This window comes from Eurosta solidaginis, chromosome X (genome assembly GCF_040869045.1).
Source record: "Eurosta solidaginis isolate ZX-2024a chromosome X, ASM4086904v1, whole genome shotgun sequence".
Taxonomy (NCBI): Eukaryota; Metazoa; Arthropoda; class Insecta; order Diptera; family Tephritidae; genus Eurosta; species Eurosta solidaginis.
Window position 1 is genome coordinate 31,669,240 of NC_090324.1, and position 15,966 is coordinate 31,685,205.

A 15,966-nucleotide genomic window follows, 5' to 3' on the forward strand; every position below is an offset into this window, starting at 1 on the left:
CCTTTTAAAATACTCATTAACGCCTTTCGTTTGATAACCATATTGTACAAACGCATTCTAGAGTCAACCCTGGTCCACCTTTATGGCGATATCTCGAAAAGAAGTCCACCTATAGAACTAAGGGCCACTCCCTTTTAAAATACTCATTAACACCTTTCATTTGACACCCATATCGTACAAACAAATTCTAGAGTCACCCCTGGTCCACCTTTATGGCGATATCTCGAAAAGGCGTCCACCTATAGAACTAGGCCCACGCCCTTTTAAAATACTCATAAACACCTTTGATTTGATTCCCATATCGTACAAACAAATTCTAGAGTCAGCCCTGGTCCACCTTTATGGCGATATCCCTAAGTTGAACATGAAAATAAGTATTAATTTGCAAACTGAAGCCGCAATCCAACTTTTTGTGTATAATTTTTAATTGCATATTATGTTAAGTGTATAATATTTAAGTAATGGACACAAGGCGTATACCCAAGAAAAAGGGAAATGTCCTGGACCGTTTTTTTCACTGTTTAATTTAATTCCTTCCATTAAAATTAACATACTGATTCAATATTTATTGCCATCTTGCATCAACAGCAGCAACTGCAACCTCCAAAGCTGCGTCCACGTTACCTTCCTCAAGTGAGATAACTGCAAAGATTGAAAAGGTCACGAAAATAAAAGAAAAGTTGCACAAATATTCGGGTTGCTATGTTAACAAAGCCAATAAAGCATTTGAGAAAAAAATCTCAATAAACAATGGTACGAACCCAGTAATACATTCGTTTCGCATTGTAAGTGCCAAGGATATTGCAACTAACGTCGCTGCTTCTATTAGGGTTATCAGTGACAAAGGCTCAGATATCGAAGGTCTGCAGAAAAGTATCACCAAAGACGAACATAAGATAAACGAAACCGAGGACAATATTAGCGGCGATGAAAATATTGTACAGTGCTTTGGTTCTGAAACACAACAACCTATATTAATGTGCTTTATATGCAAACTATCGTTTGGGAATACCAAGTCATTTAGCTTTCACGCCATATCGGAACATCAATTGACTTTTCAATCGAAAGAGCATCATTTATTAAACCAGGAGTACTCCAGCGCCATTATTCAGCCAACGTGTATGGACCAAAGTCCGCAGATATCATTTCTTGAGCCACTTGAAATGCTCAATGTTCTCGAAAATGACAAAATAAGTAATGAGAACGTAGTTGGATCAAGCGATAAGATTACAATGTTGAAGTCAGCTGTGGAGCAAACAATGCATAACGATAACGAAGTAACAGAAGTAGACGACGACATTGCAGTTGTATCAAAACCACTATCTGAATCGTCGCTCGTGCGCTCGTGTGTGTCGCCGGAGTTGTCATCACAAACAGTACTGACGAAAAGTACAGCTGCTCAAATAACGACCGTATCAACCTCATCACAAATTAGTGGTAAATCTAATCCTATTTGCGCCCTTGCTGGTAGCAACAACGATAATTTACTTGCAGAAAACAGAGCGGGTGTGTGCCAAAAACAGCAGTATGAGATAGTTGGTTTGCTCGAGGGGTCATCGAAAATCACAACGGTAACCACGCTACCAGCTTTAAACACTAAATTCCATCACAATGTAACAAAGCTGCAACATGAGCAACGTAAACATGAAATAGAAGTTTTAAATATGAATACTATTACGAATGTAAATAAATCTTCCGTCTTAAATACTATAGGAACCAAAGGAAAGCCTACATTGGATACACTAGCGTCTGAAAATATTACGAAATCACTACCAACAAAACAGATAATTGAAGGATTGGATAAAATTTACACATCGCGAGCAGTTGAATCAAATTCTGAAGCACTAGACGCTACAGATTCTTCACGCAAACTTAGACAAGTATTATGTAAAACAAATGCTTTGTCATCCGTTGACAGCACTGATAACCCTAAAAACATCGGCCACCATGAAACCACACCATTGTTTAAAGAAACGAAAGAAGAAGATAACCCCACAGTAAATTCGGCAGTTGATTTTGGCCATAGTTTTTTTGGACAGGAGTATCCACCAACGAGAAGCGACGGCGCCTTTCTTATCCCGTCGTCTTCCAGAATGTGCATTGCGGCAACCGCGGTCAATAATCTGGGATGCCTACAGAGTTCCATATCAGGTTTAACTGAAAAAATCAATCCCGTATATAGTACAACTGAGGAAACTAAAAATAGCGCGAAACTACTCACTGACCTTTTGCAACAGCATCTCAGTATACAGCAACAACGACAACAGCAGCTCTGCACCAAAGAAAGCCTTAATTTCTCTGATATCCTCGATTATAAGGGTGATGGTTTTAAAAATTTAGAAATTCAACAACCACAAACGTCGCCTCAACAAGCTTCTTACCACGACACAGTGGCTACCAGTAACCATACAGCTTCGCAATTCTCGCAAACTTTAAGAAGTAATAGTTGTAAAAATAGCATAATTAAGCAACTACCGGGAAATTTAATAATATCGTCAAATACTACAACCGCCAACGTATCAGCTGAAGCTCAAGATGCATCTGCAGTTACAAATGCCTCCCATGATGTAACTTTGCCAACAACAGATATGATAACAACGGCAACAGTGTCTGTAACCAACAATACACCTACTTTTACTATTGGCGCTTGCTCGGACCACATTAGCGGTCGACTTTTGGGTATTGAGTGCTCACGGTAAGGGTATATTAGATATTTACTTAACCTTTGGGTATTGAGTGTTCACGGTAAGAGTATATTAGATATTTACTTTAATTCAAGTATTTTTCAGTAAAACACATCCGGGCATAATCACAGTCAATCTAAAGCTTAGGTGCTTCAATAAAAAGTGTATATTGAAAGAGTTCTAAGAAAACTCTGTATGCATAATTATTCGAATCGCCGCACTATAGGGTAAATTTACAAAGTATGAACCCTGTACCCTCAGGTGGAATCCTCCCACCCCCTTCAGCGCAGCTTGCACGAAGCCGTAGAACCTGTGCTCCTCGTACAGTGGCCCACTACTGACACTAGTCTGTCTGTCCGTTGTTCAGTCCATTTTCCTGTTTGTTACTCAACATCACTTAGCCTTGCCACATCTTGCGTAACGGCTAAAAATTTATTTTCATACATTCATGACTAACTTCATTTTCAATCATATTTCCACCCTTACAATAGTAATATCACAATGAAAGATCGTTTTAAAAAAAATTTCAATTCAAAATTTCGAATTCTTTAAGACTAATCTTCATTCCAAAGTAGGGATATTGATTTCTCCTTCTGCGAGTTTAGGGAATTTATCTTTAAGAACGAGTTTCCACCCTTTTGCCAGACGCCTTTTTGTGATATTACTCAGGATCTTTTTGTGTTCTCTTCTACACACTACAGAGCTTTCAGGTGCCGTATTTCCTCATAATGCTTGCCGAGATGACTTCTTAAGTCCTTGGAAGGCAGGGCTCCTTCAATCAAATGTCCTTTGGGATACCCAGGTTTCTGGGTATGCAACAGAAACTGTTTAATTTCTCTCCCTAATGGGAAGTACTATCGCCTCACTATGTAGTGGTGTTCTGTGGACTCAAGAAGACAGCCCGTAGCGATTTTAGGTTTGCCGGGATTGGGAGGGCAGCAAAGCGATTATCTATATATTTTTTTAATCTTCTCACCTTCCTTTTTTTAAGTTTATGCAAGTGCGTTTTTCAGAGGTGATAAATTCGCCTGATCGCTTGACCGAAAGGACAGTTGACACAATTAACAAGTCCTGCGCTCACGATGGATATGTCTGGCGAACTGTGACAGCTTCCTTGTACACGCGTGGGGCGTCTCCGTTTATCGTGCTTAACGCTGTATCTTCTGTTAGATCCGCCAGCATCTCAATCCTGCTGTCCTCCTGTAAACCAGAATGGCACAGATAGTAGCAGGCACTGAAATCGGCTGAGTAGGGCGCTAATGTCAGGGCAGTATCCACTGGGACAGCAGATGACAGAGCTGATATAGATGTTGATAATTTCCAAATTTCCATCGCTTGACTGGACAGATATGCCCTGACCTGAGTACATTATATTGTACTGAGTGGTTGGTGATAAACGGGAGTCCGCCTCCATTTCCGCTTTCGTCTATGGACATTGTATTAAGATTAGGTCTGCCAAGCAAATATTGTGTGAGTTTTGCCTCTTGGATCGCAGGAAAGTGGATGTTGTGCCGCTCCATAAAATCGACTATCTCCGCGATCTTCCCAGTTAACTCATTAGAGTTTTACTGCGGTATTCTTGTAGCAGGGACAACCCCCGCACATTCGCTGCTCTTTTAACATTGGCATGTCTGTGGAGGTAGTACCCTGCCACATGTTTCGAACTAAATAATTTGAGAAATGTTACACCCTTGCCCTTACAGCAAGGGTGTTATACTACACATTGCAGACTTTAGGTAACCTTTTTTATAACATGCTACACACTACAGACTTTGTGGTACGCCTTTCCTCGACATACCCAATATTGAAAGCTAAATGTCTTGAGAAATATCCACCGAAGAGGCTTAACAGTGCGCATCGTAATGGGGTCATGAAACAGTGCTTGTCGAATTGGGTATCTGCCACTGCTAGAACAACAGAGTTATGTGTTTTATGCATACTACTGTCAATTACATTATATACACCAAAAATTGTTTCCTTTACTTTGAGATTTTGTCCTTTTTTCGATGAATTTTGGTCCCGAATGAAAAAATGTGGTGTTTGTATAACTCATCCAATCTCTAGTTATCCAACGGCGCACACTGGTCTGTCTTATATAGAATTGGTGGTCAAAAATACTTCCAGTAGAGATACAACGTGAAATCTTGGTCACGGCTTTATAAAAATGTGAGCAAAATTTTTTTACAAAATTGGTGAGGGTGATACCTTCATACCGACCCACAATCACCCACTTTGACCGCAAGCATAATACATGCATATGGAGTTGGTGGCCAAAAATAGTTCCAGTAGAGATATCAACGTGAAACTTTGGTCACGGCTTTACAAATGTGTGAGAATTATTTTTTCATAAAATTGGTGCCGGTGATACCTTCATACTGACCCCACAACCACCTACTTTCACCGCATGCATATACATGCACGATAGTTCGCATTGGTAAGATATGTCTATCGCAAATACAATGTTGAAAAGGATTAAATAATGAAATTAAAGTTAATGAAAGATCTTGCATACATAACAAACACAAAACAACAAACACACACAAAAGTTTACATTTGCATATCGTCGACTTGATAAAATAATGTCGTATGTTACAGGTGAGCACATACATTTAATATTCGACATTAAGTTATCAGGGTGACGCTATCAGAAAACCGTCGCAAAACATAGTTAGTGGCAGAACGTGGCAGCTGATATTAGGTTAGGTTGGGTGGTAGCTTCCCTAATAGGGGAAGATCACTTGGACAACATGAAGGTCCGTTGTGATACCACATATAATAAACTAAAATAACGGTGACGTAGATATAACTATTTAGAGAATCGTTGAGTAGCAACGATAAAGTTCCGAATGATCCCGATCTCAACCTTGGATAGCTTCTCGGGAGATCCAAGTGAGTCGCGACCGAAATACTTTCGCCTAGTTCTGGCAAAAGCTGGGCAATCAAGCATAAAGTGATTTGGTGATTCCACCTCATCATCCTCCATACAGCTTCAGCAGGATGGAGTTTCCAATATATTGAGACGTACCGCATGGATACCCATGGGACAGTGCCCTGTAAAAACCCCAATGACCATCGATAGGTGAGCCTTAGTGAACCCAATTATTTCAGCAGACCTCCTGCCATCCACTTTCGGCAAGAAAGATCTTGCTACCCTGCAAGACATAGTGTCCGCCCAACGTTTGCTGAGCTGACTCGAGGCCCAGCTATGGAAGAGCAAATCCCTACAGCCATCTTCATCCGGTTCAGTTGTACCGATTAGGGCTAAGAGATCCGCTTGACAGTTACCCGGAATATCACTATGGCCCGGGACCCAGATAATCTTAATTGTAAAATAATTCGATGCAATCGCAGGTGCGGTCAGGCACTCCCAGACCACCCTCGATCGCACTATAGATGAGCTCAAGGCCTTTATAGCCGCTTGGCTATCAGAGTAGATGTTACATTCTCTAACCGTAGTAATGCTTGGCGGCCGCCGTGGTGTGATGGTAGCGTGCTCCGCCTACCACACCGGATGCCCTGGGTTCAAACCCCGGGCAAAGCAACATCAAAAATTTTAGAAATAAGGGTTTTCAATTAGAAGAAAATTTTTCTACGCGGGGTCGCCCCTCGGCAGTGTTTGGCAAGCGCTCCGGGTGTATTTCTTCCATGAAAAGCTCTCAGTGAAAACTCATCTGCCTTGCAGATGCCGTTCGGAGTCGGCAGAAAACATGTAGGTCCCGTCTGGCCAATTTGTAGGGAAAATCAAGAGGAGCACGACGCAAATTGGAAGAGAAGCTCGGCCTTAGATCTCTTCGGAGGTTATCGCGCCTTACATTTTTTTTTTTAGTAGCGCTAGATAGGATTTCATCCACCGCATCCTTAATCGCAGCAACTTCCGCTTGGAATACACTGCAGTAATCAGCCAACTTAAACTTGCAGCTTATATTTAGCTCTTGACAAAAGACCCCCCCCCCCCCCCCCCCAATCTTTCCATCCAACTTCGACCCATCCGTGAACAAGGTCCCATGCCCCAGTTAATTCCTCTTCCCCACTCATCCCTCGGGGGAATGACTGGGGTGAAGGTTGCATAGGGAGCGGTTATCGGCATGCACTAGTCCGTCCCGTCCTGGATAAAGTCGAAACTAGTAAGTAGGCTAGAGTATCCGAAATCAGAAAGCATATAACCCATATCACGAAACCTGACAAACGACCGGGCCGCGGCTGCCTTTCTCGCAATATCTACTGGATGTATATTCAGCATGACATTCAGTGCCAGGGTAGGTGTTGTTCTCAGAGCGCTACTGATACCAATAAGCGCCGTCCGTTGCACTGACACTAACATTTTGGAGGTGCTTGCCGATTCCAGTGCTTTCCACCAGACCAGCACCCCATAGAGCAGAATCGGTTTGATCACCATCTCATAAAGCCAACGTAGTACTCCTGGCAAGAGCCCCCATCTTTTCCGATAGCCCCCCTGCAGCAATACAAGGCAACCGCGGCCTTCCTGGCCCTATCTTTCTCATTGGGCTTCCAGGACAGCTTCTTGTCCAGAACAATTCCGAAATATTTAACCCTGTCAATAAGTACCAACGGTACCCCTCCAATCGAAGGAGTTCTGAAGTCGGGTATCTTATATCTCCTTGTAAAAAGAACCAATTCTGTTTTCCCCGGGTTTACCGTCAATCCACATGATTCAGCCCACCTAGCCACAGTATCCAGGTAGCCCTGCAGAACAACGCGCAGGGTGCCCAGAAATTTGCCTCTGACTTGGATAGCGAGGTGATTTGCATAGGCAACCACCCGACAACCATTGGCTTCCAGCTCCACATAAGGCTCGTTGACTACCACAACCTAGAGCAGAGGAGATAGGACACCTCCCTGTGGCGTGCCCCTGCACACCTTCCTCTTAATTATGGCCCCTCCCCACTCCGCTGCTATAATTCTGCCGTATAGAAGTTTGCTAATAAATTCAACCAGAGCCGCTTCGACTCCTAAACCCACCAGAGCTCTTTCGATTGCCCCCGGTAAGACATTGTTAAAAGCCCCCTCGATGTCTAGAAAGGCACCCAGAGCATACCATTTGTGTTCTAGGGACCCTTCTATTTACTTTACAATCGAATGGAGAGCCATTTCCGTCGATCTGCCCTTGCAGTACGCATGCTGTGAAGCCGACAGTAACCCCCCAGGTATCCTTTCCCGTCGGTACAGGTCAATCAACCGCTCAAACGTCTTAAGAAGAAACGATGAGAGACTGATTGACCTGAAATCCTTAGGTGATACATGAGAGCTCCTGCCGGCCTTCGGAATGAAGATGACCCTAACCGTGTGCACGACTTAGGGATATAGTTAAGCCTGAGGCAGTTAGTGTAGATGATGGCCAACCAGCGGCAGGAAATCCCTAAAGTCTTTTGAAGTTGCGCAGGAATGATGCCATCCGAGTCGGGTGACTTATAGGGCTTGAACGAACTTATAGCCAAGGATATTTGACTTTCCCGTAGTGGAATGGCAGGCATTTCTGCATGGCCAGCAACCGCCGACCATGCAAGCGAAGATCACCTTATAGAGCTCCCAGTCCGAGGGTAATTTACTCCTCCTGGCTCTGTTAAAGAGCCGTGTAAGGTTCCATTTTGGAACCTCCAAAAAGTTGTACTTACGTACACATCCTACTGCACACTCCACAATGAATACCAAAAACACGTACTTTTAGTTTTAGGTTTAGTTCATTATTTAAGTTAGTTTTAGTTTGTGTAGTATAGTTAATATTTTAGTTACGTTTGCAATATCCTTAGTTTATATTTTAGTTTGATTTAATTTACTATTTGAGTTCTGCACACACCTGCTTGCCTTTAGTACAAAATTTATAATTGTGTGTATAACATTTTTTATGTCAGTCATGTGGACCGCAGTTGTATTTGACATGCGCGTTACCACCTGTACGCGCCTGTCAAATACAACTTAAGGGCCAACCACATAGAATACCTTATTATTTTGGTGTAAGGCTTATGTTCCTTATATCACCCTTCCTTTTAAAAAGGAGAATTTGGCAAATTACACACGTGTGCCATATTCTTCTTTTGTATTCTACTAATTGGTTCGGATGAATGAAAATATTAGGGTGCACTTCCTTTCTGGAATTCGTTCATCCGGAGCAATTTTATATTTTTTGTAAGATAAATTAAAAGTTGGAATTACGTTAGTATTTTTGCTTTATGTTTTTTGTATAATAAACTTAAATTGTATATAATTCAATTATGGATTTTCAATTCCTAAATTTATATTAAGATATATAAATACATGTTGGAAAATATTTTTTTGTGTTTTACATTTGCTACACATTTAAATTTGAATATTTTTTGTTAGACATTTAAATTGGTATTTGTTTTGTTCTGCCTTCTTGGCTATTTGGGAAAAAAAATGTGTTTATATATATGAATATAATATTAGTAACAGTTATTAATCAATTTTATTTGTTCTGTTTTTGTGTATAGTTTTTTCTGTTTTTGTTGTTTCGTCTAAAACAGTAACATTAGGGTCGTTAATTTTAGTTACAACAAAAGGACCCTGGCATATATTTTCATGTTTGTGGCGTGGTTCTTTTTGTACGAGCACTTTATAGCCTATTTTAATAGCTAATGGTCGTGCGGTTCTATCATAAAACGTTTTGGATTGTATTTTATTTTTAATTATTAAATTTTTCGCCATTTCATTTGTTTTCTGCATTCTAAATTTAATCTCTTTAGCATAGTTTTCGGCATTGTAAAGTGGATAAATTATTTCCTTTCGTAATTCATGAGGCAGGAGAAAATTTATTGTCGAAAACTGTGCTAGTTATTGTATTGTGTAGGAAAGTAAAGTATTTTAAGTAAAATCCCAATCATAAAATGTATTGTTTAAATATGCACGTAAGTATTCATTAAAAACTCTATGATTACGTTCAATTGTACCAACAGTTTCGTGATGGTATGCAGTTGAAAAATTATGTTTAATATTTAAAAGTTTAGTTAGTTCTTCAAATAGTTCATTTTTAAATTCTGTACCTAAATCTGATTTTATGGCGTTCATTACGCCGTAGGTTAAAATAAATGTTTCGAAAATGGCTGAAGCAATTGTTTTTGCTGATTTGTCTGGTATAGCAACTGTTAACAGATATTTGGTCATGTCGCAAATCGTGGTAACTGCGAACTTGTTACCGTGTTTGGACTCAGGGAGAGGTCCTATTGTATCAATAACTAGTAGATCAAATCGTTTACAAGAAGTTGGTGTTAAAATCAGTTTTTCTTTCGTTTTTGGCTTAGCCTTGTTTAAACGACAATCATTACAACTTTTGATATATTTCGATATATCACGAGTCATATTCTTCCAATAAAATTTTGTTCGGAGTTTTGCGTAAAGTTTTTTCATTCCGCAATGTCCACCAGAAATGGGATCGTTATGGTATATTTTAATTAGCTTTAATTTTGTATCTTCGTCTGTTACTGTCTCCACTGGATCTGTTAGAATAATTTCTAATGATTTTAAAATCTTATTTCCAATATCTTTGAAATTTGTAATGGTATAATGTTTGAACAAAATATCGTTTTTAGGCCATTCAATTCGCTTAATTTTGCGTTTGCCGGCTTCTGATTCAAGCCTCGAAAGTAATTTCTCTAAAGTAATTATTTCGTTAACAAGCTCAAAACTAAGTAACTCGGGTTTCTTATGTTTAATATGCGCAATAACTCTTAAACTTGCTGTTTTATTAATTTTTATCGTACGTAATTTCAGATCTTATTCGTGGAATCTTTTTTGAAAAATGAAATGAAAATTTGTCGTAGACATGTAAATTAAGCATCAGCACCAACGTTTGATTTACCTTTAATATAAACTATAGTGAAGTTATATTCCGCTAATTCTAGCCTAATTCTCGAAAGTTTTGAAGAGGGGTCTTTCATGTTGAATAGGTATACTGATCTATGATCTGACTTTACAATGAAATGGGTGCCATAAACGTATGGCCGAAATTGCTTTATTGCGATATAAATAGCAACTCTATAATTGGTTTTTTCTGCCCTGCTTTATTAAATGCTTTAGAAGCGAAACAAATTGGTAAATCACTACCTTGCTGTTCTTGACTTAAAATAGCGCCACATCCAGTTGTGGAAGCATCAACTGTAATAATGAATTGTTTAGTAAAATCTGGATATTGAAGTAATTTTTGTGAAAGTAACGCTGCTTTCAAAGATAAAAATGATCTCTCGCACTCGACATCCCATACAAATTCAACTCTTTTTCTGCTTAATCGTATTAGGGGCGCTGCCAGAGACGCAAATTTAGGTATAAACCGTCTGTAATAGTTTGCAAATGCGACGAATCGTCGTACCGCGCCTTTGTCAGTCGGTTTTGTATACTTTTTAATTGCGTTTGTTTTGGAGTCGTCTGGCAACAAAACTTTGGCTGAACATTTATGACCTAAAAATGTAACTCCTGGTCATAAAAAGTTGCATTTATTTGGTTTAAGCTTGAGATTGAAAGACCTACAAGTATCGAAAACTTTTGAAAGATTTTTAATATGTTGTGCTTCACTAAAACCGATGACGATAATATCGTAGACGTACAGAAATGCGACGCTGGGTTGTATGCCCGAAAAAGCTATTGTCATCATTCGTGAGAATGTATTTGGTGCTATATTTAAACCGAATGAAAGCACTTTCCATCTAAATGCGCCGCCCGAGGTGCTGAAAGAAGTAATGTCACGTGAGTCAGGATGCAAGGGGATTTGATGAAATCCTGAAAAAAGATCTAATGTGGAAAAATACTTTGCTCTACCGAGATTGTCTAAAATATCGTCAACTCTAGCTAGTGTGAATTTATCAGCAATGAGTTTTTTGTTTACTGCGCGAAAATCTACGCACATACGATAAGCTTTTTGACCATTAGTATCTTTCTTTGGGACTACAATCAAATGACTATTGTAATTCGAATAACTGGGTTCAATCAAATCGTTGTCTAATAATTTATTTACTTAACGATTTATTTCTTCGCGTTGAGAGTATGGTAATCGGTAGTTTTTAACATATACCGGCTCGTTGTCTGTCAATCTTAATTTTTGCTCGTAGAAGTTGTTTAAAGTCATTTTGTCCGTGTCAAGAGCGAAAATGTCGGCATAATCTATGCAAAGGACAATTAATTTACTATGAGCATGTTGAGATATTTGATTTTTTAAAATTGAAATAAGTTTTTTCGTACGTTTGTCTTCTGTTTCTGTCTTGTTAATTGTATAAACATTATAATTTGAAAGTTTTTCTGTCCGAATATTGTTTCTTTTCACATACTTTATATCATCCGTGGTATTTATGACTTTAATTATTGGGTTACTGGAATTAACAATGCACCTAGCTGTGAAAACGCCTTTTTCAGTTTCCTGCGAGTCCATGAAAAGTGGCTCGGGTGAATCTCCTAAATCAAAAAGTCTGAATATTTCACATCTGGGTGGAATGATACAGCTGTCGCTTTCTGTTCCGTGCAGGATTGGTATCGCAACTTTTTCATTACCTACCCAAAAGGAAATACTATTTCTTTCATAATTAATAATGCATTTGTTAATTTTCAGAAAATCTTTACCTAATATGCCATCGGATGGAATATTAAAGTCTTCATCTACTACATGTTAAGTATGTTTAAGAGAAAATTTGAAAAGTTTAGATTTACGGTAATTTTACCTAAAGTAGGATTTGAATTAGAAGTGACACCGGTAATGTTAATAATGTCGTTTGTATTTAAGGAAATATTACTGTCTATACATGATATTTTTATTAAAGAAATATCTGCTTGAGTGTCTACTAAGAAAGAACTAAATTTTTGTGACTCGTTAAGTTGTAATCCTATGAAATCTGAATAATTTAAGTTTAAACAATAGATGCCTATTGGTGAGGGAAATTCGCTTACTCGGTTAGTAATGTAATGTAATGTATTTATTTATTACGGCTTTCCTAAGCCTAACTAAATCTATTTTATATGTTTATAATTGACTTCTGGACTATGCAATCTAGAATAGTTACATCTATGTCCTACCTTCGAGTACTATGGAGGGGAGACTTCCAGATCATTCGAACAAAGTGTTGTGCTTGTGTAGTATGTAGGCATTTTACGCATGTTAGTAAAGCGCGAAGGCAACATCTGCACGGCGATGCCCTGCGTTAATCGAGTGATGCGTTTCAGTATGTGCTTCGGCAACCTTTTTTGTATGCGTAAAAGAGCTTGGAAGTCTTGGCGCTACATAGCAGTATAGTTTCGTTGCACTTCTATCGATGCTATGGAAGCCCGCCTGTCCAGCACTAAATTGAATGATTTAATATCATTCGATAGTTCATTGTAGGATTTAAGACCTTTATAATACAGATTACATTTATCTGCTTCAGTTTTATAAGCCGGCAGAGTAAAATCATTTTTATTACGAGTATTTACAGAGTGCATATCTTTTACATATTTTATATTAGTCTTGAAATACGCAGGCAAAGTTCCTCCTATTATGTTCTTAATAAATTTTATGGTATAATAAAAAAGTTGCTGTCTAATGCTAAGCCAATTAAGAGAGCATAGCTGTCTCTGATAGGTGTGTCATAACGTTTTTTGAGAATGAATCTCATAGCTCGGTTTTGTTGCTTTTGTAGCTTGTATATCTGACTATCTCGCAAGATGAAAAATATAGTTGGGCAATAAATAAAATTAGGTTCGATTATAGATCTATAGACGATGATTTTATACCTTCTATTTAAATATTTGCAGGTTCGTTGTGTAAAATATAACTTTTTCGCTATTTTCCCTACCGTATAATCCACGTGCTCGTTGAAATTGAGCTTATCATCTATTTTTATTTCCAAGTATTTTATGGTGCTGACTTTTTCAATTAGTTCGTTATTTATATTTAAGTTTTGTAGCTTACTGTTTTGAAAATTGCGTCCAGATATAACCATAAATTTCGTTTTATTGACATTCACTTTTACTCTATTTACGCATAACCAACCATATACGCTGTTAAGATCTTCTTGCAGCTTAGCATATATTTCAGTAATATTGTTCCCACTTATCATCAGCAATGTATCACCAGCAAACAATTTTATTTCACAGTGCTTAATGGAGCTATTTATATCATTAATATATATATTGAACAGTATGGGTGCCAGCACAGACCCTTGATGTAGACCAACAGGTACCACCCTTTTATCCGATACGGTCGTTCCAATCACTGTTCTTTGGTATCTGTTAATTAGGAAGTCTTGAAACCATTTTAGTTCTATACCAAAAACGCCAATGTAAGAAAGCTTTTTCAGCATTAATTTTTGGTCGATCGTCCCGAATGCACGTTTTAAATCCAAAAAAACACAGCTAATATGTGTTTTTCCTGCTTAAGTCTTCTTTCCAGTTAGCTACAACCAAATTCAAAGCACTTTCACAGGAATGTTTCTTTCGAAAACCACATTGTTGAGGTATAATAATTACATTATCTTCTAAATATTTTACCAGCTGATTTTTTACCACTGTTTCCAAAATTTTTTCATCACATTGTAACGTGTTAATAGGTCTTATCTCCTCAGCTTTGATGGTATTTTTAACTTTTTCTAACGGCACAACTATAGAAGATTTCCATAAACTAGGAACGAGACCTTTATCTAAGCTCTCATTAACAAGTTGAGAATAGAAAAAACCTGTACACGTTCTGGAGTCTTTAACGACTCCTTCCGACACAATTTGCTTCCCTTCAATTTTATTTTTAAACTTACTTACTATATCAACTATTTCTGAAGTGGATACTTTCTGAAACTTAAAAACATTTCGGCCATTTTGCTCATCTATAGTACCTTCATTACTAAAAGAAGTAGGAATATTCATGCTAATCTCCATTATACTATCAACTTGGCTTTTTTTATCTTAATTAGCCGTTTATATTGGCGTTTCGCACTATAATATTCACTCCATTCTCCAGTGGATAGGCTGATCTTGTAAAGATTTAGCTTACGTTTATTTAAGTTAGCCAGCTCAAAATCATACCACTTGTTCATAAGTTTGACACTGACTTCTTTAGAGTATGTCAGGGTGGTCACTGCGCTTGATAGCGTACTATATAGGAATGTTGCCTTATTTTCGATGCTCAGATTTTCAAAGTCAGTGTAGTTAGCTGTCGTAATTCATTAACAAGGCTGTCGCTTGTATAATTTTCCCAGGAAATTATTGTTCTCTTCGTTCTCAACTGAAATAGTTTATGCAATTTGATTTTAAATTTAATCGTTTCATGATCAGAAATCTGAAACTCTTCTAATTTTAAACATGATATGGAGCTACTGTCTGTAAATAACAAGTCGATCAATGTACATATCTGTCTTATCGCCCTTTCGTGTATAAAAATCTATTTTTTGCTCCATAGCAAAGGATCGAAATAAGTCAACTAACTGTTTACTATAAGTTATGCTCTTGTAAAGGTTTATATTGAAATCGCCCACAAAGATAATATTATCCTGTGTTACGCAGTTATTATTTAAAATTTCGTATAAGTACGTTATAAATTCTGTATCACTCGAGCTCGGTGAGTGATATATCAGATCTATTTGATATTGGGGGAAAATATTTTTAACTTTTAGTATAATACACCAGATGTTCTTGTTTAATGTTCTGTTGTAACTTATTGAGTATTCAATTGTTTCATTTATATATATTAGCACACCGCCTGTGTGCCTGCTGTGGGAATCGCACCATACAAGTTTATATGTTTGTATCTGTAGCTCTTGGTTCGTTATTTCTTCAGTCGAACAAGTCTCCGAACAAAATATTAAAAGTGGTTTATGTACATCTATCAGACGCCCTAGTTCAGCTTTATTGGCGACGATACTGCTAATATTTAAATATATACAACTTAGCCCATTTGGTATTAGTTGATAAACTCGTGCCCTATTTCTTGGCTGCGAATATTTTTTATACGCAGGACAATCTTTGCTGAAAGCGTGATGGCTAACATCGACGTCAATAACTTTTTTTTGAACAAGTTCGCTACAGTTTACACATTTAAGAATGTTAGATGTGCACTCTTTGCTATCAGGGGTCCAGCACATTTGCTGCAAGCTACTTTATTCGTGCACTCAGCTGCTTTGTGCTTATATCCCAGACATTTAAAACACCTCAAAACACTTATATGCTCGTAAGCGACGCAAGTATCCCACTCTATATATAGTTTCTTTTGTTGCAACACATTATCGAATGTTACTGCATCTGTTTCCACTAACGCAATGTAGCTTACTTCTCTACGATTGGCATTTTCATACAGTTTTAACAC

General features: G+C 38.1%; 1 protein-coding gene across 27 annotated transcripts in view; it reads left to right on the forward strand.

The window, feature by feature from the left end:
* zfh2 (Zn finger homeodomain 2) overlaps positions 1 to 15,966 on the forward strand; it is a 2,927,436-nt gene that overhangs the window by 681,376 nt on the left and 2,230,094 nt on the right. For all 27 annotated transcript variants that reach the window (XR_010947790.1, XR_010947791.1, XR_010947792.1 and 24 more), the window contains one exon: positions 589 to 2,695. Coding sequence is in view for 2 of the 27 variants with exons in the window: in XM_067757915.1 (XP_067614016.1) it covers positions 589 to 2,695 (2,107 nt within the window). In the remaining 25 variants the exon portion in view is untranslated. The remainder of the gene's footprint in view (positions 1 to 588; positions 2,696 to 15,966) is intronic.